At 41.9% G+C, this 22,201-nt stretch overlaps 1 protein-coding gene across 22 annotated transcripts in view; it reads left to right on the forward strand.

Moving 5' to 3' along the window:
• The window catches only part of CACNA1C (calcium voltage-gated channel subunit alpha1 C), a 1,333,094-nt gene that overhangs the window by 1,176,004 nt on the left and 134,889 nt on the right, over positions 1 to 22,201 (forward strand). For 14 of the 22 annotated variants that reach the window (XM_033951113.1, XM_033951117.1, XM_033951119.1 and 11 more), the window contains one exon: positions 21,723 to 21,806. In XM_033951113.1, coding sequence (XP_033807004.1) covers positions 21,723 to 21,806 — 84 coding nt within the window. Of the gene's footprint in view, positions 1 to 21,147; positions 21,232 to 21,722; positions 21,807 to 22,201 lie in introns of all 22 variants that reach the window. The other 8 variants (XM_033951116.1, XM_033951118.1, XM_033951120.1 and 5 more) reach the window with 1 other exon arrangement.

Here is a 22,201-nt window from a genome sequence, read left to right on the forward strand (position 1 = left end):
CCAGTGTCCCAAATGCTGAATCTTCTTTTGCCCGATTGCGTATTTCTTTGGGTCTCACACACACTGGCTAGCTGCTTAAGGTGGAACTGCAATGATGGTGAAAATATTACCATATTGTCCAAATAGGCATTGGCGTACCTGTGATGTGGCTTAAAGAGTTAGAGGCAAATTCTAACTTAATTTGTGAGTTGGCTTCAATTATGAGCTTTAACAAACTCATTAAAAAAAAATAAACATTGATTGGGCGATAGGCGCCTATCTTCTTAGGCACGATTCTACAAAAGATAGGCACCTATCGGATGGCACCTACCTTCACCTAATAGCAAAGAGGGCATGTTTAGGGGTAGAGAAGGACTTAGGCGCTACTAGGCGTGATTTTCTAAAGGACTTAGGTGCCTATAATTTAGGCCTTTAAGAACCCTGATCTACATTACACACACAGTTTGGTTAATGGTGCCTAAGCGTGATTGACAAGTGATAGGTGCCTACATTATTGGCATCTATCTTTTTAGACACAATTTATATAACATAGCATAATATAAAATCTATTTCTAGACCGCTTACCTTTAAGTTGTATGAGGTTTACAAAAGAATGACTAAGAACACATCAGATGCAAGAAGTATTTAATTCAGCAAAGTGTGTGTGGGGGGGAACCCCCAAAACGCTTAGCTTAGACCAGGTTGGTTCTTCTGCCCTTGGGTTTTCCCTCTGAATGGAACACAGACCCTGTCACGGAGATGCAGAAAACAAATACAGCAAGCAGCCGGAATAAGGAAGAGCACCCAGAAGTCCAAAAATGGACATAAATAACTGAGATAAAAAGAACGACAAACGATAAAGGAACTCCGGCGACTGGATTCATGGTTTACAGATAAGAATGCAAATGCACAAGATCATCTGAGAATGAGCAGAGGCCTTTCCAGCACCCACATTTATTTCATTGACAGCTATTTGATTAAATGTGTAGGATTCCTTTTGCTCAGCGGTGTTCTTTAAATTGAGGTGTAGGTGAGTTGTAGTGTCTCCTGATACTCAGAATCAGTGTGTCGACTGATGCGAGATAAGTCATCTTATGCAAAGCAGCTCCATTTGATGCATTATGCAAGGAACACCAAGCAGCTACACCCTCCTGTTTTTCCTTTGTTATTCTTCTAATTTGTACGATCACTATTATGGCTAAATGGCATTTTAATGTAATATCATTTAGATGATCTCAGTTGAGTGATAAATCATCTTGTAATGCTCCAGAAGGAGCACTGGATTCACTGCCATATGAGGCAACGTTAAACTGAGAGAAATACTCATTTACTTATCTCAGAAGGCAGAGAGGACATGTGTCTGTGACACTTGTACTTTTTTTTTTTTAAACCAATCCCCCTCCAGACCCATAGGGGTCAGTATTCAAAGTGAATTAAGTGGGCAGGAGAGGCTCCTACTTGGTTAAATCACTTTTGCAGGGCTATCTGCTGATATTCAGTGACAATGGGTTAATGCCACTGAATATCAGGACTAACCACTGAGGCCAAAACCGGGGACTTTTGGGCAGACTTGGGGTGGAGCCTAATCAGCACTCATACGGTTAAGTGCCAATATTCAGCATTTAACCATCTAAACATAGAAACATAGAGTATGACGGCAGAAAAGGGCCGGCGGCCCAACAAGTCTGCCCACTCCAGAATCCTCCCTCCCGCAAGTCTGCCCACTTAATCAATACGAATCCTCCCCCCGGGGGTATCCATTTTTGGGCATAGCTCTGTGGTGTCCCCACCTGTTTGTCCCATCGACTCTTGAAGTCGAGCATGCTACTGGCCTCGACCACCTGGCGCGGAAGATCAATCCATCGATCAATAACCCGTTCGGTGAAGAAGTATTTCCTGGTGTCACCATGAAATCTTCCCCCCTTAAGTTTCAGCGGATGCCCTCTTGTCGCCGTGGGACCCTTTAGAAAGAAGATTTCTTCCTCCACTTTAATGCGACCCGTGATATATTTGAATGTTTCTATCATGTCCCCCCCTTTCTCTGCGCTCTTTGAGAGAATATAAGCGCAGTCTGGACAAATCAGGCTGCATAATACTTAGCCATGTTTTTGTTTGGTTTAACTTATGCAGTTACTTGCTAAATATTGCACTTCAACCGGGTAAGCGATAGCTGGCCACACATAAGCAGATGTTCAATGTCGTTGCCCAGACATGGCTCATCATTGAATATCTGAGCATAATACTACCAGCAGCCCAAAACACACAGACCACCACCAGCTGAATGTTCACCCATCCCCCTCAATTTATGTTGCTTAATTGTTCCTCCTAACATGACTGCCAGTTTCAGCCTCTCTATATGTATTCATCAGCGACGCTTCACCGGCAGGAGAAAGCCGCGAAGCAGCCGACGCTACTGGAGGGAGGTTTGCTGCTCTCGCTGGGAGGGTGGGAGCGCAATAGGGACCGGGCCGGCTGTGCACCCCCCTAAGGCTGCACCCGGGGTGGACCTACCCCCCTCCCTCCCTTGGTACGCCACTGTCTCCATGTTTGCATTATCCCACCTGATTATAACCATTGCTCTGTATGAAAATTTTTCTACATAGAAACATTACTTAGAAAGAGCTCAGAACAAGTACCTGAGACAGAAAGCTACAGCAGGCCTATGAGGGCAGCTGGGCAAGAACTAAAGGTAGGTCATATAATCCCCAGTGTGAGAAGGGTCGGAAAGGTTCACTTGGCGGGGGAGAGATAGGAGGGTCAGCGAGGGTTCGGCTGGGAGGGGGGAGAAGCGGTCTGCCTCGGTGCTCCAAGGCCTGGTGCCATTACCTTCTTCGGGCAGCAGCAGCTTTTACAATTCGCTGCTGTTGTCGGCTTCAGGCCTTCCTCTCTGCCGGGGTCTTGCCTACTTCCTGTTTTCATGAAGACAGGACCCGACAGAGAGGAAGGCCTGAAGCCGGCAACAGCAGTGAATTGTGAATGCTGCTGCAGCCCGATGAAGTTCAGGACACCATACCTTGGGTGACAGAAGGAGGAAAGGGGGCAGAGGGGGAGAGTGTTGCTATACCCAACTAGAGGGAATGAAAGGAAATGCCAGGGCTTGGAGGGAAGAAGAGACGCCAGGGCATGGAGGGAAGGAGGAAGGTATGCCAGATCAAGGGAAAAGGAAGGAGGAGATGTCAGAGCATGAAGGGGGAGGGAGAGATGGAAGAAAAGGAAAGGAGAGAGATGCCGGGAATCAGGGAAGGGATGATGCCAGACTGTGAGGTGGGAAGGAAATAAAGGAGGAGAGAGAGATGCCAGAGCATAGGGGAGGGGGTGGTGACAGAGAGAGAAAAACGGAGAGGTGACATAGTTGAAATCAATCATGTACAAAGGAGAGAAGGGGCACGAGATAGATAGTTTATGGAAGGAGCATAGAAAGTGGGAAGGTGCACACTGGATAGAAAGAGCATAGAGGGCAGTGAATGGAAGGGGCAAGATAGAGGGTGAACAGTAGATGGAAGGGGTAGAAAGAAGGAAACAGACACTGAATGGAAGTGTGAGGGAAAGGGGGAGCAGATGCTGGAAGGAAGTGGGGAGGAGAAAGAGAAAGAGCACATGCAGGATTGAGGGAAGAGGATAGAGTTAGTTACTGGAAGGGGTGAGGGAAAGAGGTGGCAAGCTATAGGTAGACACAGTGAAAGAGGGAAATTGAGGACTGAATAGTAAAAAAGAATTTAGACAGAGGCAGAAAATAAATTGAGAAGGAAGACCAGGGAAGAACAGGAGGAAGGGAGCGGAGAGAGAGATGCCAGAGCAGGGGGGAAGGAGAGGAGACAGATACCAGACCAATGGAGGTGAAAGGAGAGATGGAAGGGGGAGGCATACAGTTTCTGGAAGGGGCATAGAAGGAAAGAAGATGTCATATAGAGGCAGAGAGATGGCAGACAGTGAATGGAAGGAAAAGAGTAACAAGAAGAAGAGGAAAGCAGAAACCAGAGAAGACAAAGGTAGAACAAAAATTTTCTATTTATTTATTGCTTTAGGAAACATGTGTCACTGTTTCTGTGGTATTGCATTGTATGCAGAGTCCAGCTTCTTGCTGGTTCAATTTAACCTTTGTCTATATATTTCTATTTTATCCCCCCCTTTTACAAAACTGTGGAGCGTTTATTAGCGCCAGCCGTGGTGGTAGCAGCTCTGATGCTCAGAATTCTATGAGCGTCAGAGCTGTTACCACCGTGGCTAAAATCCACACTACAGTTTTGTAAAAGGGGGAGGAGTAAGTTTGTGATGACATTCCATACTAGGCGAAGGTGTTTTCTGTGTTCTGTGTGTTCGAAAGACATGATTTTCTGTTAGGATTGACTGCAGGATTGATCTGTACTAGTCTGGCTTGTTTAGTTTTACGATGGGTGTATTGCTGTTGTACTTCTCACTGCAGTATGTAAGATGTTGCCTTTTCCTAGGTACTCATGTGTGATGTGTGGCTTGTTACTAAAAATCATGTTTTTCGTACAAATGGGGGGGTGCCAAAAAATGATGGGCTCCGGGTGTCACACATGCTAGGTACGCCAATGCATGGAGTGTGTGGCGCAGTGGTTAAAGCTATAGCCTCAGGACCCTGGGGTTGTGGGTTCAAACCCACGCTGCTCCTTGTGATCTTGGGCAAGTCACTTAATCCCCTCATGGCCCCAGGTACATTAGATAGATTGTGAGCCCACCGGGACAGACAGGGAAAAATGAGTACCTGAATAAACCCATGTAAACCATTCTGAGCTCTCCTGGGAGAACGGTAGAGAAAATTAAAAAAATAATAAATAGTACGCCCAACACAAGAGAGTAGAAAATCCAATTTTACATAAACACAAACACTTCTACTAAATGAAAAAAAAAAACCAAGCGAAGCAAATAAAAAAAGCATACTGTATCTCACAAAGACAAAAATATGACACCAGTACCTATTCAGGTGGTTTCCACTCTGGGATGGTTTTTCACTCAACCCATATATTTGGAAACCAGGTAATGGCAGTGGTTAAGAAAAGTTTCTTTATCCTTAGGCAACTTTACTCAGTAAAGAAATATTTTAAAGAATCAGCTCTACAAACTTTACTATGCCTTATTTACTTCACAGTTAGACTGTGGTAATATTGTTTACTTGGGCCTGACAGACTTACATAATCTAGGCCATTTGTTCTTTTCCTCTGTTGTGACATACCTGGTAGAGAATGACACGGGGACAAATTTTTCCCCGTCCCCATGGGAACTCATTTTCCCGTTCCATCCCCGCAAGTTCTTTTCCTGTCCCTCCCGCATTCCTACAAGCTCCGCCCTTGTCTGCACAAGCATCAAACACTTTAAAAATCATAAGTGTTTAAGGCTTGTGCGGTTAAGGCAGAGCTTACAGGAATAGGGCAGGGACAGCAACAGTGACAAAACTCACCGGGACAGGACTGGGAAATTGAGTTCCTGCGAGGATGGGGACAAATTTGTGCCCGTGTCATTCTCTAATACCTTTTCTTTAACCTGACAGTGATCTTAACTATCAAGGTTTGTAGACACCTATTAACTATAAGGTCTTACTGGAACCTCAGGCCACCACTCAGAGCTCAAACTCGTTCATTGCTCCAAGCTTTACGTGGAAGCTCCTCATCGGGTCCATTTTATATTTTTATATTTTTATTTTAAGCCTCTTTATGCTTTTGTACTTTTTTAGTTTTTTTAAACAGTTTAATAACCAAACTTAAAGCTTAAAACATTAAGCAATACTTAGCTCGATCTTGTGGTCTTTGGCTAAGGGGAGACATCATACCAACATGTTTCGCTAAACAGCTTTATCAAGGTTTAACCCCTTACAAATTTTCCACCAGGATTTGTGACCACTAGCCATAAAACATGTTTTATGGCTAGTGGTCACAAATCCTGGCGGAAAATTTGTAAGGGGTTAAACCTTGATAAAGCTGTTTAGCGAAACATGTTGGTATGATGTCTCCCCTTAGCCAAAGACCACAAGATCGAGCTAAGTATTGCTTAATGTTTTAAGCTTTAAGTTTGGTTATTAAACTGTTTAAAAAAACTAAAAAAGTACAAAAGCATAAAGAGGCTTAAAATAAAAATATAAAATGGACCCGATGAGGAGCTTCCACGTAAAGCTTGGAGCAATGAACGAGTTTGAGCTCTGAGTGGTGGCCTGAGGTTCCAGTAAGTCCTTATAGTTAATAGGTGTCTACAAACCTTGATAGTTAAGATCACTGTCAGGTTAAAGAAAAGCGATTATTGATACATTCACCTAAAAAAACATCAAAAGAATTGTGCATAGATACTTTATTCTCTAATACCTGGCACACTAAACACTGCAATCTGTGCCCATAGAAAAAGAAAGCCCAATTACGAAGAGCCGCTGAAAAGTTCTCAGTCCAACCAACAAAGTTGGGGTAGTCTCCATCAAGGACTATACACTTAGTCCAGTGATTTTCTACTTTTTTAACTTTTCAGCGGCCCCTCGCATGTTTATATTTATGTGTATTTAAAAAGCTGCTTATGCCGCCATTTCATAGGTCGAGGTGGTGCACAGACTAAAATAAAAGATAGAAAGGAACTCCATAAACTCAATAGAAGGAAAGAAGCAACATTTACACAAAAAAGAAGGTTCACAACAATCTGTGCTCATGGCCATTTCACTTTAGGATCCACTAAGCTGTTCCTAGGAACTTTGAAGGTAAGGCCTGCGATGACTGCGGCTGCCGGCCCACCCCCTCCGACGTAACATACTTCTTCTGTAGGGTCATGAAATGGTTAATTGTTGTTTGAAATATTACTCTGGCCTTCATAACTGGAAACAGTGTACAATCTGCTGACATCATCTGCTTGAAATGTATGTCCCTGCCTTACCACATTGTAAGCTAAATAGATAAGAGTATGAGCAATGATGTACCCTGCCCTCCTGAACATGTAACATTTAGAACTGCAAGGCTTAGATAAGCAGGTAAATGAACTAGCTTCCTATAGGACTATAAGTTGTACCCCTGAACCTATCACAAGTGTTGGCTTAGGATCAATAATAATTGTAGAAAAGTTATAGAAGTAACAAATGAGAAGTTGTAGATTTTGCATATATTAGTTTGTGGAAAGGGCATAAAAGTCCGTGCATTTCCTGTTTCTGGCACTCTTGTAAGCAGGCTGCTCATTGCACAAGAGTCCGGCATGCTGTAAATAAACCTCTTGTACTTTCTTCACGCCTCTGACTTTGTGTGTCCAAGTGATCTTTCACTTCCAGAGCAGAGCCAGCAGATGTAGTCATGTACCTCCCCACAGCTGCCAACTCTGCTCCGGAACAAGTAAGTTGGAAGGGAGGGGGGTTCTGGCAGCCGCGCTGAGGTCCAATTGTTCCGGAGCAGAGCCGACGGACGCAGTCATCGCAGGACCTTGTTGCAGGTCCTGTGGCAGAGTAGGGCGGAAGGTTCCGGACCCAGCCGGCTGTGCACCCCCTTAGGGTGTACATAAGAACATAAGCAATGCCTCTGCTGGGTCAGACCTGAGGTCCATCGTGCCTAGCAGTCCGCTCACGCGGCGGCCCAACAGGTCCAGGACCTGCATAGTAATCCTCTATCTATACACCCGGGGCAGTCTGCCCCGCACCTCGCCTTGCCCTTGGTACGCCACTGGTTCATCTGTTGATGTTTTTTGAGTGATAAATCTCTTTAAGTTTCTTCTGACTTAGTTCTCAGCAATCCTCACCCTGTTTGATATGTGTTGGCCTGCAAATGAGTTAAGAAGAGCCTGCTTTTGCAGCATGCTTTTCCCTTATTCCTGCTCTAGTAATTTATTCCTTTATTTTCTCTTAAATTTGAATATGAATTCCTTTTATTTAACAAAGGAGTATTTTTGGTGGATGTGTGTGGAGCAACTCTGTTATTTCTTCTCAAGTATTCAACTTATATTATTACATGAAATTGGGAAAGAGCTCAAATTGTATATAGCTTAAGCTCTTAAATTGTATTTATCATCACTTACTTTTATGATTTGCAACCACATTATTTGCCAGTGTTAAGTTGAAATAAAATGGTGTCAGTATTTACGGGGTGCATAAATGTGAGTGTATAGTTCATAGAATTGCTCAGGAAAAGTGTGGAATAACTTGTAAGTTTCCTGGCTCCATGTCATTCTCTTCTTGGCTGGGCTGAGAACTTTTCAGCAGCCCCTTGTATTGTGATGTCATAATGCCTCATTCCACCAATGTCTAAGAGCCAACCTCATCGGTGATGTCACAATGGCTTGGTTTCCCTAGACTTGGGCCCATTTACTAGGTGCATTTGCCTCATTGAAATGAGTTGTCAAGAAAAGTGTGGCATAACTTGTAAGTTTCCTGGCTCCGCGTCGTTCTCTTCTTGGTTGGGCTGAGGGAAATAGAAAAATTGGCCATTTTACCTCTGCAGTAAAAATGCTCTTAGTGCACAGTTTGACAACAGGGCCACTAGGAGTTCTACCGAAAATTTACCCAATAATATAGGATGCAAGTGACATTATTTTTTGATTAGCGTAGTTCACAATATGTAAAAAATGAAACTCCATTCCAGTTGCTCCATATTTATTTTAAGACTTTCTGTGACTAATCTTAAGGGCAAGCTGCCAGATGTCTACCTCTGAATGAAATTTAAAAAAAAAAAAAAATGCCTGGTGTGGTAACGTCATACTGTGTTGTTCACCAAGCTGGTAAATTTATAACAGGACACCTATATGAGAAGTCCCAAAAAAAAGGTGACTATATTAAGCCTATGTGCCTTTATAAAATAGGCTCCCCCAACCAGCCCCATGCCAGCACGCTAATGTACACCTCCTCTGCATGTATGGTCTACAGGGACAATGGTACAAAGCACACTAAGGCCCTGTTTTACTAAGGCGCGCTAACCGATTAGCGCACGCATGTTAGTCTATGGACGCGTTAGCATTTAAATGTGCGCTAATTTGATTTGCGTGCGCTAATCGGTTAGCACGCCTTAGTAAAACAGGGGGTAAAAGTTGGGCACACAAAATCTAGGCACTGACTGGTATTCAGTAATAGCAAATTTGCGCGCCTAATCCACTATAGAATATGAGAATATGTCAGCAATTAGGTGCCCAGATTTAGGCATGACATTTATGCCTGCTCTATGGCAGATGTAAATAGGTGCTATGCCCCTTCTATGTGGATGCCCTTTTTGCAGTTACATGCTAGAAAGCTTAAGCGCTGGGTTATATAAAAGCATCTTAGCGCACTTAAGTGCATAACTGCCATTTACCCCCATTTTAGCGTTTGACTGAGTGATCCCGGAATTCAGTGTGGGGGTACACATGGTTCATGGCATTAATTATCTGGGTATCAGCGATCACCCTAAAGTTAAGTGGGCACTAACCAATATTCAGACCGACGCTTGGTTGACTTTAGTGCATGAAATGTCCGCTTAGAACTGCAAGATACAGGCGGAATAGAAGTCACTAATGTAATGTAATGTAAAATTAGAATAACCTTATTGCTGTCCTAAATTTATACAATTATGTAGCCAGTTACTTAGTTGGTTAGCGGACTGAAAGTTGACACGAAGGCCCAAATTCTGTAACCAGCGCCTAAAGCTAGGCACCTACTTCGGAGGCGCCCAATTAGATAGGCACTTATCTAAATTGAATAACAATCTCAATTAAGCACTGATTGAAACATGGGTGTGATTTTGTAACAAGGCGCATCTAAAAATTTAGGTGGCCCTCAAAAAAACAGGTGCTATGCATGTTAGGCGTGGGGCGTGGCTACATGTTAGGCGCCTTGTTGCAGAATCACTGCTCTTAAGCGTGCTTAAGCACTCAGCTAGGCGTCTAACTTAGTTGTGCCTAGAGCTGACCTATTTCTTGGGTGCCTCCAAAATAGGTTCCGCTCAGCATGATTCATTAAACAGCACCCCATTTTACTTGAATCGCGCCTAATTGGGAGCCTAACTTTTGGACGCTTCTTATAGAATTTTCCCTTAAGTGCCTGATTCTATCAATGGTGCCTAGTGGTGCCTATCTCCTAGGCACCACTCGGCGCAGTTGGCAGTCAAGCTCTAGGTGCTGTTTACAGAATCATGCCTACTGGCGCCTCACTTGACTTAGGCATCAGTAGGCGTCCTAGTGTTAAGCGTTGGTATGTTTTCCTCTCCTAATTTACTGACATCTAAGTCATACCACGCCTATTCTCCGCCCCTAACCACACCTACTTTTCAGGTGTTGTAAGTGCCTTTTCTTAGGCATCGGTAGGCGCCACTCCCAGTTCCATGAGCAACTCTTAATCATTTTTTAAAATTTTAATGAGATTTTAATGGTGTGGTCAATATCCAAGCCCATTAAGCAATTTTGAGTTCTGAATCTGTATGGAATTCGGCTTGGCATCCCCAATCTAGATACCAGTTATAGAATCAGGCCGGTTAGTGGTGATATTCTGCAGCCTTAACCAGTTAAGTGTCACTGAATATCAGATGCTGGGTTACTCAATGAGGATCCTTTCCTGTCCTGTTAAACCCTTTTGGAAATCGGGCAGATACCCCTCAATATTTAGCAAGTGGTGGTGAAAATATTTTTAAACTCTGACTGCTTCCAGCTTAGCTAGACCTGAATATTCAATTATAAGCCATCAGGCCATGTCTGTTCACTGGCATTGAATTCTGTCAGCGACAATAACCAGAAGTTATGCAAATATAGCCAATGTTCAGTGCCATACACACATTGCTAATCGAGCAAAGTTAGGACTGCTATTCAAGTGCCCACATAACTTCAGGGACCACCCTGACTCTACCTGGAGAAGGCTGCAGCAGTCAGAGAGGTGCTGTTGATTATTCCCTTCTAAGGCACTCAGTACGATTTAACTGGCCAGGAGCTTAAGCTTCTTCTGCCTGGTTAAATCCTTTTGAATATCAGGACCCACTGGTGTTTCTTAAGAGCAAAGAATGGGCAGATCAAGGACAGTTAGGGATATGATACAATTCTTAAGTGTACATATGTGCACAGAGTCCCTCCTGCCTCAGAGTAGGCATAACTTTGTATGGGAACTTATAGGCAGCCTATTTGATTAAGACACATAGGCACAACCCAACATATATACCTATGGGCCTTTCTGATCTAAGTGCCCTTTTATAGAATCACCTTTTAAAAGATGATGTATGGCTTTACTGAGAATCGGTTCCCACCAATAGCTTTGATGAATATGAATAAACTCCCTAACTGTCTTAATTTTGGAAAGGTGAATTAGATGGCTAGATTGGGAATGATGGAACATGTCTAGAAGACTGGAACTTGAAATCATCCTGTGAATCTCTATCTTAACATAAAAATAGTCTGCTGATAGATACTCAGCTCTTTCCTTCTTCTTACTTCCTTTATTCTTATTTATTTTTTGGGTTCTGCTTCTGCCCACTTCGAACCTTTACTGAGCAACAGCACCATGATGAAATGCCATTACCATTCCATGTAGATGGGTTTCCCCTGTTTATATATCCCCTTCCAGCCATCAAAGTGGGGTCATAGGCCATAGCTCCCTCTGGAGCCCACCTAAAGTGGACCGTGGTTCTCATTGCTGTAATAATGTCACTGAGCAACTGTTGAGGCTCCCTACCCTTATGAGTTCTGTAATACCCCTGTCCTTATCTATCCCAGGAAGTAAGGTTTGCTCAAGGAATCAACTCCAAGTCTTCTGCATGGTATGAGGGGCGTTAAATAATTTATCTATCTGAATATGAAAGAACATAGCAAGCGTGTTTAAACAAGTCTGTGCATGTTGTGACATGTCTCAAGGTTACTCATGCACAGTTAACATTCCAAGAGACAGGATGTCAGGTGAGTCCTCATGCAAATCAAGTAAGAAAATGCTAGATTTGGAGCACTATTCAGTGATAAAACTTCTCACAAAAGAAGGGAAAAAGCCAAAGGAGATCCATGAATGCATGACTGCAGTTTATGGTGAGTCTGCCCCATCATCCTACAAAGTAAAAATTTGGAGCAAGCAGTTTAAGTGGGGTAGAGAGTCCATTGAAGATGATCCTCACTTCCACAGACATGTGCATGCAAGTCAAGGACTTAATTTTGTCTGACAGACAAATTAAGATTTTCCAAATAGCTGAAGAAATGGACATCTTGACAGGTGCAGTTTGGAAAATATTTCATGAAAAGTTAGGTATGTCCAAGGTTGGTGCAAGATGGATTCCATGTCAGAAGGCCACAGGGCTCCATTACGGTCAGGAGAACTTGGAGATGCTCCATGAAGACCAAGTGAATTTTTTTCATCGTTTGGTGACTGGATATGAAACTTGACTCTATCAAGTTTAGTTTCAAGTTTCAAGTTTAATAAAATTTTGATTTGATCGCAAAATCTTACTTCAATGCGATTTACAAACACTATTAAAAATTGGGGTAACATAAGAATAACACATTACTCAGACAATTGATTTACACAACTATATACCAGCCAAACACAAGGAAAAAATAAAATGTATTAAATACAATTTATAAAGTATTGAATACAATTTATAAAGTATTGAAACAGAAGGATGGGTAAAAGATTACCTGCTCAATTCTACTTATAGCTTTTTCTATTACTTTAAAAAAAAAAAAAAAGGCTTGGAGATTTAAAAAATGCATGTAACTTAGTTAAAAGCTTCCTTAAAAAAACAACTTTTTAGTAAGTTTTAAATTTACCAAGCTATTTTTCAACCCTTATATTAGCTGGGAGGGAATTCCAAATTTGAGAGGCTGTGACAGAAAAGATCATGTCTCTCCTAGAGTAGATGACTCTTAGTGAAGGGATTAGGAGGAGTGATTTCTCTTCTGATCTTAAAGATCTTATAGGAGTATAGGGAATTAAAAGTTTTTCTAAGAACGCAGGGGCTTTGTTTGTTAAAATTTTATAAGAAAGTAGAGCTATTTTGTATGTGATTCGTTGGTTAACAAGTAGCCAGTGTTTTTCCTTTAAAAGGGGAGTCACATGATCAAATTTTTTCTTTTTAGTGATTATTTTTATTGCCGTGTTTTGTATGAGTTGTATTCTGCGTATTTCTTTAAGAGTAATTCCCTTATATAAAGCATTACAATAGTCAATTTTTGCTATGACTAGGAGTGCATTAAAATATTTAAGGATGCTTCATCCAGAAATGTAGCTAATGATCTAATCAGCCTAAGCCTGTAGAAACAGTTCCTCATCAGTGAATTTATTTGGTCATAATAGCTCAGTTTCTGGTCTATAAAGATCCCAAGGATCTTTACCTTGGTGACTTCTTTGATCGTACTGTTATTTATATTTATACTAGCTCCTAATTTTTGTCCTCCCTGCATGGAAAGAGCATGGCCTCTGTTTTATATGTATTAATGGCCAACTTGTTATCATGTAGCCATTTAGATATTATTGCTAATTTCATGTTAACTTCCAAAATTTGGTTAACTGATCTTAACTCCAAGGGATACAAAAGTTGAACATCGTCAGCGTAAGCAAACGGTATAAACCCAATTGATTGACTAATGGTTAACAGGGGAGCCAATAATATATTGAACAATAGAGGAGATAAAATTGATCCTTGTGGGATCCCGAAACTAGTTGCAATGGTATTTGAGGAAGAGTTATTAAATATCACTTTTGAAGAACGTTCTGAAAAATATGATTGAAACCATCGAAGGACAACATTGGTTATTCCCAATGATTCGAGTTTATTTAAGAGAAGATGGTGGTCTATAGTATCAAAGGCTGAGGATAGGTCTAAGGAAATGAGAAGAACAGATTGATGATGATCCCAATGATAAAGGACAGATGATGTCAAACCAATTAGAGAATGTTCCGTTGAATGATGTTGGCGAAAGCCTGTTTGTTGAGGATGAATTGCCCCAGTTTTCTCAAAAAATTCTGATACCTGATTAAAGACTATTTTTTCCATCATTTTTGCCACAAAAGGAATTTTTGCAATGGGTCTTAAGTTTGTGGGGTCATTCAGATTTCCATTTGTGTCTTTAGGAATAGGGTGAATAGTTGAGTGTTTCCATTTTTTTGGAATGATTCCTGTCTCTAATGATGTAGAAATCATTTTTTGGATGTGTTTTCCAAAAATATTGAAGAATTTTTTCAAGATGTATGGTGGAAGTAACTCAGGATCATTACCTTTTGTATTCAATGAAAGAAATAATCTTTGCAAATCAGAGAGTGTAAATGTTGCAAAATGAGAACATTTTGAAATTGGGTTGTTGGCAACTATGATGGAATGATCCGCCTTCGTTATTGAAGTGTCTAGAAAATTATTTCTGATCCCTGTGATTTTCTCTATGAAAGAATTGGACAGATCTTGAGCTGACAAAACACTAGTTGTACCTTGGGCTAAACGGGGTTTAAATATTGTTAAAGATTTTAAGATGGAGAATAGTGTGGAAGAATTATTTGCTGTTCGGATACGGGAGATATAATATTTTTTCTTTGTTTCATTTATTTTATTTTTGTAATATTGTGCTTGGTTTAAATATCTTAATTGGTTGGTAATTGTTTTCTCCCGCTGCCATTTTCTTTCTAGGGATCGTAACAGTTTTTTGATAAGAGATAATTCAGCTGTGTACCATGGATTTCTTTGTTTTCTGGCTGTGATAGTTTTAGTTACTGTTGGAGCTAGCTTGTCTAGAACTATTCTACAAAGGTTATCCCAACTTACTATTTGGTCCTCAAAAGATAAATTAGCAAAGTCTTCAAAAGATAAATCGCTTATAGACTTTATAAGAACATAAGAAATGCCTTCACCGGATCAGACCGAGGTCCATCCTGTCCGGCGATCCGCACACGCGGCGGCCCATTTAGGTACTCCTTTTTGGAGACCGGGATTCCCCATATCCCTCAATACAATTTGCCAGAAGGTGTGCATCCAACTTGCGCTTGAAACTCGGAACAGTAGTTTCTGCCACGACTTCCTCCGGGAGAGCATTATTTTAGACTCTTCTAAATTACTAAAATCTCTATAGGTGTATGATTTTTCCTGATATTTACTAGTCTTAGTTATCTGTTCAAATTGTATGGAAATTAGACTGTGATCTGTCCAGGGGACTGGAGTGATTATTGGGGATGAAAATTCCGCACAGAGATTCTGAGTCCAAAATGGAGTCAGTGCATTAGAAGCACAAGTCATCCCTTACGCCAAAAAAGTTCAAGACAGAAAAATCTGCAGGCAAAGTCATGGTAACTGTCTTCTGGGATGATGAAGAACTTTTGATTCTGGAGTTCATGTCACACAAGACAGCTATAACCGGTGATAGTTACGCCAACACAATGATCGCTTTGCAGGAGTCAATCAAGGAGAAAAGATGAAAAAAAACGCACAGCAGGCGTTGCTTCTTCACGACAATGCGCCAGTGCACATGTCACGACAATCATAGATTGCCATCCAAGAATGTGGGTTTCAGCAGCTGAACCATCCACCCTACAGTCCTAACCTGGCTCTCTTGGATTATTTCCTGTTCTGAGTTTTAAAGAAATCTCTGCGTGGACAGCGGTTTTCAAGTGATGAAGATGTCAAGGAAGCAGTGACCTGCTGGTTTCAAAGGGGTTAAAGTTATTGCAAGAAAAGTGAATGAAGTGTATGGAGCTATCAGGGGACTATATTGAAAAACAAATTATTTTTGAAAACTCTTTTCTTTCCTATTGAGGTACATGAATTATTAAATGCCCCTCATAGTTGTGCAACACTCACTACTGAACCATTGGGCCAGCCTACACTGTCTTCCCTTCTATAGGAAAACCAGACTTCACATTTGCTGGGGGAAATATTATTTTCATAACATAGACACTTCCTTAGAGAGCTGGTATTGCAAAGCCCCTGTTCAATTTCATCCTTCTTGTTAACTCTTTCTTGTCCTACATGAAATTTAGGTTTGAGTTATTGGGAATAGTAAACCGCCTTAAGGGGGGAATTTATCTCTGATGGCTATTATTAAATCAGGTTTATTTTACCATGGGTTATTTTAGCACAGGGCCTCATTGCATAAAATAAATGGGACCCTGTGCTTATATATCATGACTTGTGGTAAAATAACTCAACTTAACAGTAACCCATGTTGATAACTTCTCCCCTAAGTGGGATAAAATTATAGAAAGAAGCACGTCAAATATCCTTCCATTTTTTGTCATTCCCAATCTCAGGTTCAAGAAATGTTGTATGATTTGGAACCATTTATAATGTCTCAAACTTGTTTCTAGTTAATTTTTAATAATATTTGACTGTTTTAATGTCAGGTAATAAAGGAGAGACCCTATTTTCAAGGTGATGTGTGTGTTTTCTGGTCCTGGGGTAAAAACAAAATCCTGTGAAAATAAGGCCAAAATGTATTTTGTTTTGGCAAGAAAAGAATAATCTGAAATCCAAATAAATATTTTATGGAGGGTCTTAGGCTGCGATGGAAAAGATGAATTATCTAGGAGCTTCTATAGCCAAGTTGAGGAAAAATAAATTATGCTTTATTTTCTGCATGCATTTATTTTCTACAACTGTTGTTTGAGCTAACCTACTAGATGCCAAAGAACCAGTTTACAGTTGGGTATATGTGTGTGTGACTGCTATGAATTGGGAACTCACTGGAGATGCCAAGGATAAGACCTTGACCTTTCTCTGCGACTTTGGAAAGTCAGCTATGACATGTGGAAAAGGAGGATCATCCAGATTGAAGGAGGTATTTTAGCTTAAGACTCTGGTTGAGCAGAGGAAGAATAGCCCTTGGATGTAGGTCACCATCAAAATAGTACGGAGCACTGACTGGAGGGCGGAGAGTCAGTGCCTCCTTACCAGGGCAGGATTAACTAATAAGCCAAGTAGGCATGTGCCTAGGACCTGAAATGGTCAGGGTGCCTGATAAAGGAGGGCATCAACATTGTTTTTCTAAACGACGATGGTCCCCTCCAGCATCAATTGACAACACGGGCCTCCCCCCGATCGGCAACGCGGGCCCTCCCCCCCCCCCCCGATCGGCAACGCGGCCCCCCCCCCATCGAAGGAAAGTAAGACAAGCAAGCAACGTGGGTAAGAAAGGCAACGGAAACTGTAATTGTGCAAGTGGCGCTGCTTGCCCAAAGCTTCCCTCTGACGTAGCTTCCTGTTTCTGGCTGGGCGCATGGTGGAGTGGGGTGGGGTAGGGGGCCCAGTGTACTTGGGTGCCTAGGGGCCCTCGACAAATTAATCCTGCCCTGCTCCTTACTGTATGTCAGGTCAAGTCTTTCATTCCTTAAAATTCTCCTGAGTTCCACGCTCATTTCCACACACAGGTGCACAGTTACAGCTTTGTCAAATATGTATTTGATATTTTATGTATACCTTTGTGCTACTCTCTGAACATTTCTTCTCATGTTGACATGACATGCTGCAGGATCTGTGGTAACAGTCTTTATTACAGGTACAGCTGGATCCCAGAGAGCTTTCCTCATTCTACGTTTTGTATAGCAGTGAGGACTAGCTACCATACACCTTCTTCCATCCCTGCTCCTTTTCTAGGCTGGAAATGAAGTGATGCATGGATTGATTCTCTATTTTCTCTTGTTTCTTCCTGGTGTGGCAGATTGTCTGATCACACCACCAAATACCAACTGTTTATACAGCCAAAAATACACAATCCCATGGCTAGATTGAGGCATGGATCTAGGTATCCCAGCTGGACAGCTTACAGCATCTCCTACATTGATCTGGAAAGTTATACATTAGACATCAAGTGAATTCATGTTAAATCACTTGTTTGAAAAACTGTAGAACTTCCGATGGCATTTAACACAAAATGCCTGAGACCATGTTGTCACACAGTCTTGACTGGCAGAGGTCAGTAGCTCATTCCCAAGCAACATATTGGTTGTACCTTACAAGTTGTTGTGTTCCCAAGCCTGGTTGTCTGTGCCAGTGCCTGCATGGGAACCGAGCCTTGCCTTTTACCCATGACCTGACCCCATTGCTAAGAATAACCATCCTAGCAAAGTCTCATCTAGTTCATCTGAAGTCAGGATACAGCTGGAAGCTGGAAGGTCAAATTTTCCAAATCTTATGCAACTAAGTAAACAAACAAAAGGAAGGCAATGAGAAAAAGAATAGGAATATATTTTTTCAATTTCATTTATCACAGAAAAGACTGCAGCAGAAAGGGATTTACTTTAAAATAACAGTTTGTTGTTGGTAAGAACCTTAGGCAAAGGGATTTTTGCAAAGGATCTAAATTTCCTGGAGTACTAGTTCCTCTCCTGGTGGGAAAGCAAACTTTGTCAAAGACAAAGTGTGAAAAGGAAGGAGAAAATCTTAGACTTCCCAGAATAGGCCTCTCTGACCCTCACTGCATTGGTGAATGTGTGTGTGTGTGTGTGTGTGTGTGTGTGTGTGTGTGTGTGCGTCATTGGAGCCGATATATGGACATTATTCCCATCAAATCTCCCAAGTAAAATGGACAATGTATTTCCAGTCTTCCCTTATACCCAATTCCCTTCCATATCTTAGTATCCCTTTCCAGGTCTCTGGCCAGATTTCATGCCTGGCTAATTACCATAATGAATGTAACAATAAAATCCCCAAATGCAAGGATAGGCAGACATGTTCTTTTGGACCCTGAGGTTTGGTTTACTAAGGCATTTCTTCCTGTCAGTCTCTGTGGGAAATGATCTTGATAAATCAGGCTCTAAAAGCCAGGATTCTCTTTTAGAAAAGAATAATCTGCAACAAGGTGTAAATATTTTCTTTTTTGTAGCCCTAGATCTTGCAAGGGTCTAGTTTGTCATTTATTCCTTGACCATAAGAAATCCAGTTTGGTTGCCCTAAAGACCCATATAAGGATGACATACTGGCGCAGTGGTTAAAGCTACAGCCTCAGCACCCTGAGGTTGTGGGTTCAAACCCATGCTGCTCCTTGTGACTCTGGGCAAGTCACTTAATCCCCACATTGCCCCAGGTACATTAGATAGATTGTGAGCCCACAGGGAAAAGTGCTTGAGTAAACCGTTCAGAGCTCTCCTGGAAGAGTGATATAGAAAATTAAATAAATAAATAGTGTGAAAAGTTTCAGCCTCTGATAACCAGAGCTGGTATTGTGACATCATAATGCCTCATTCCACCAATAAGAGCCAACCTCAACAGTGATGTCACAATGGCTGGATTGTCCTATACTTGGCTCACTTTCATTACATTTTGATTTCTAGAGTTGCGCAGTGGTTAAAGCTACAGCCTCAGCACCCTGGGGTTGTGGGTTCAAACCCACGCTGCTCCTTGTGACCCTGGGCAAGTCACTTAATACCCCAATTACGTTAGATAGATTGTGAGCCCACAGGGAAAAATGCTTGAGTAGCTGAATAAACTCATGTAAACCGTTCTGAGCTTTCCTGGGAGAACGGTATAGAAAATTAAATAAATATAAAAAATAAAAATAGTATACCAGTATTACTGAGTCTGTGCACAAACTTTTAACACAATATTGTCAACTTGGTTTTTCTTTTCATTGATACAACTTTTTGCTTGGTTTTGAAAGATTAGAGTAATAATTCATTGTGATCACAAAATGTAAACCAGTCTTTATTAATAATATGGAGCTACTTTTGCGATGTTCTAGGTTATGAGCTATGACATGGAAGCTAGAGGCAATACCTAAAAATAAACTGAAGTGTAGTGCTGTTCCCACATCCTCTGATATCAATGCCTCCTTTTGAATTACCTGTGTCCCCTCTGTTGGAGTTGTCTGAATGGTACGCATGAATGCATGTGTCAGTCAGCTTTGAGTAGAGAGTTGCACGGGGACAAAAATCACACCCATCCCCGCCAGGATTCTCTCCACCCCACTCATCCCTGTCAGGATCCTCTCCATCCCCACCTGTCCCTGCCAGGATCCTCGCCATCCCCACCCGTCCCCGCCAGGATCCTCCCCGTCCCCGCCAGGATCCTCTCTGTCCCCACCCGTCCCCGCCAGGATCCTCTCCGTCCCCGCCAGGATCCTCTCTGTCCCCACCCATCCCCACCAGGATCCTCTCTGTCCCCACCCGTCCCTGTCAGGATCCTCTCTGTCCCCACCCGTCCCTGCCAGGATCCTCTCCGTCCCTACCCGTCCCCGTCAGGATCCTCTCCGTCCCCATCAGGATCCTCTCCATCCCCACCCATCCCTGCCAGGATCCTCTCCATTGCCACCCGTCCCCACCAGGATCCTCTCCGTCCCCACCCATCCCCTCAAGGAATTACCTCCATCCCCGTCCGTCCCCATAAAAAGCAGCAATTACTTCTGACAGGATCATCAATTCCACAGTTTCTTTTGTGTTTGCGCTGCTGTTTTTCTTGTAGAAACTCTTTGGTGGAATCCTTTTTTTGTTTTCTGTTCAGGTAATTGACTTATAAACCCCCTCTTTTACTATGGCTGATGTGCCCAGTATATTATATGGACGAACCCTGCTTCCAAAGCCTTCCATCCCTGTGGGAGTCCCGTTGGCTAGAGGGGGGTCTCTGTGGGAGTCCCGCGGGCCAGAGGGGGGTCCACATGGGAGTCCCGTGGGTTAGGGGGGATTCCCGCAATCCCCGTTCCCGTGCAGACCTCTAGCTTTGAGCTCTTTGGAAAGACAAAAAAAGGACAGAGGAAAGAAGATTAGAAACAAACCCTTATTTTTACGTGAGTCGTCATAGTCAGTGAGCGTCATTGACTTCTTTGCTTGCTCACGCTGAATATTGGAGCTTTGGAAAACACAAGGCAAAGTATGCCAGATAGTCTTTGGAACAAGGGTACATTGTTTATTAGGTCAACAAAGAATATGAATATAGTTAGTGAAAATTTTTGTTTCAGAACTTCCGTGTGAGAATCTCACTAGCTTGGACCTTCAGTAACAGCACTATTTCTGATACCAGACCCACGAACACGTGGCTTAGTGGACCTTTATTTAACAAAGAAAAAAGAACACTAATAGCTGGAGTTATCAGTGTGCACTATTGCATTAGCATGCTTTAACACAGTTAATGTATTTTCCCTTTTTATGCAGGTCCCTTTTTATGCACTGAGAACCACTTCCTAATAACGCATGTTAATGGTATTAACTCATGCTAATGTGATAGTGGCTCATTAACAACTCTAGCTGTAAGTTAATGAATAATAATTTTGATAGAATTTGCTTTCAACATTTTTTTTGTCTCTAACATTCCTTTTTAATCCTCATCCTGCCTTGCCCCCTTCCTTATGTAGGGTTACTTTAGTGATCCTTGGAATGTTTTTGACTTCCTCATCGTTATTGGCAGCATTATAGACGTGATTCTGAGTGAGACTAATGTGAGTATTACTCTACCATTCCCAGGATACCTCCTTTCTTCTCTTTTGGTCTTCTGTTTTCTCTCTCTCTCTCCTCCCTTCTTGGTTTATTTTTCTAGTCATCCTTTATTGAACCTGCCGCCGTCCTCCTTCTTCTCCTCCCAGGGAAAAAAAAGCAGCACTAACTCGTTCCGTTTTTACTGGTCATAGCGCCCGCCCCTGTGACTGGTGACAGCGCAGAGTTGGAGCTTTTTTTTTTTTCCACCAAAGGGTAACAATGTTTTGAGTGTATTGTTGTAACTAACCAGGCTTCCTCAGTTATTTCAGCCATGGGACACTACAAAAGACCGAGTAACCAGTATTATAGAGTGACAAATTAATATGCCCGCATAACCTCTTTCTTTTCTTATTTTTCTCTTCTCTCCCTCTTCCATACTTTTTATTTTCTTTATTTTCTTTTCTTTTTTTTTTCCTTTTTCTCTTTTCCTCCCTTGGCACTCTGCCTCATGCAGCACTATTTCTGTGATGCATGGAATACATTTGACGCCTTGATTGTTGTGGGTAGCATTGTTGATATAGCAATCACCGAGGTGAACGTAAGTAACTGGCGTCTGTCCATAATCTTGCCTGCACATTCACCCGTTTGTCTTTCCCAGTTTTACTTTTCTTTCCTTTTCCTTTTTTTTTTTTTTTTTGTTTCCTTTGTTTTTAGTTAGTTTTTCTTTTATGATTATTTTTTGAGGATTTTTCTTTTTCGTTTGGAACGTGTTAGGGTTTTTTTGACCATTGTATACTTGCATCGTTTCTTTCCCACATAGTCCGCCTGGCATGAGTAAAACTGTATAGCAGGAACTCCAGTGGGAAAAGAGGCATGAGAAATTGACATTCCCGTCTTAGAGAACTGTTGGGCTGGTACAATCCCAGGGACCTCAACCCAGCATGATGGTGCTTTTCACTCCACAGAGAACAGGAGGACTTAACTCTTTAAAGG

The sequence above is a fragment of the Geotrypetes seraphini genome, chromosome 7 (assembly GCF_902459505.1).
Source record: "Geotrypetes seraphini chromosome 7, aGeoSer1.1, whole genome shotgun sequence".
In the NCBI taxonomy this organism is placed as follows: domain Eukaryota; kingdom Metazoa; phylum Chordata; class Amphibia; order Gymnophiona; family Dermophiidae; genus Geotrypetes; species Geotrypetes seraphini.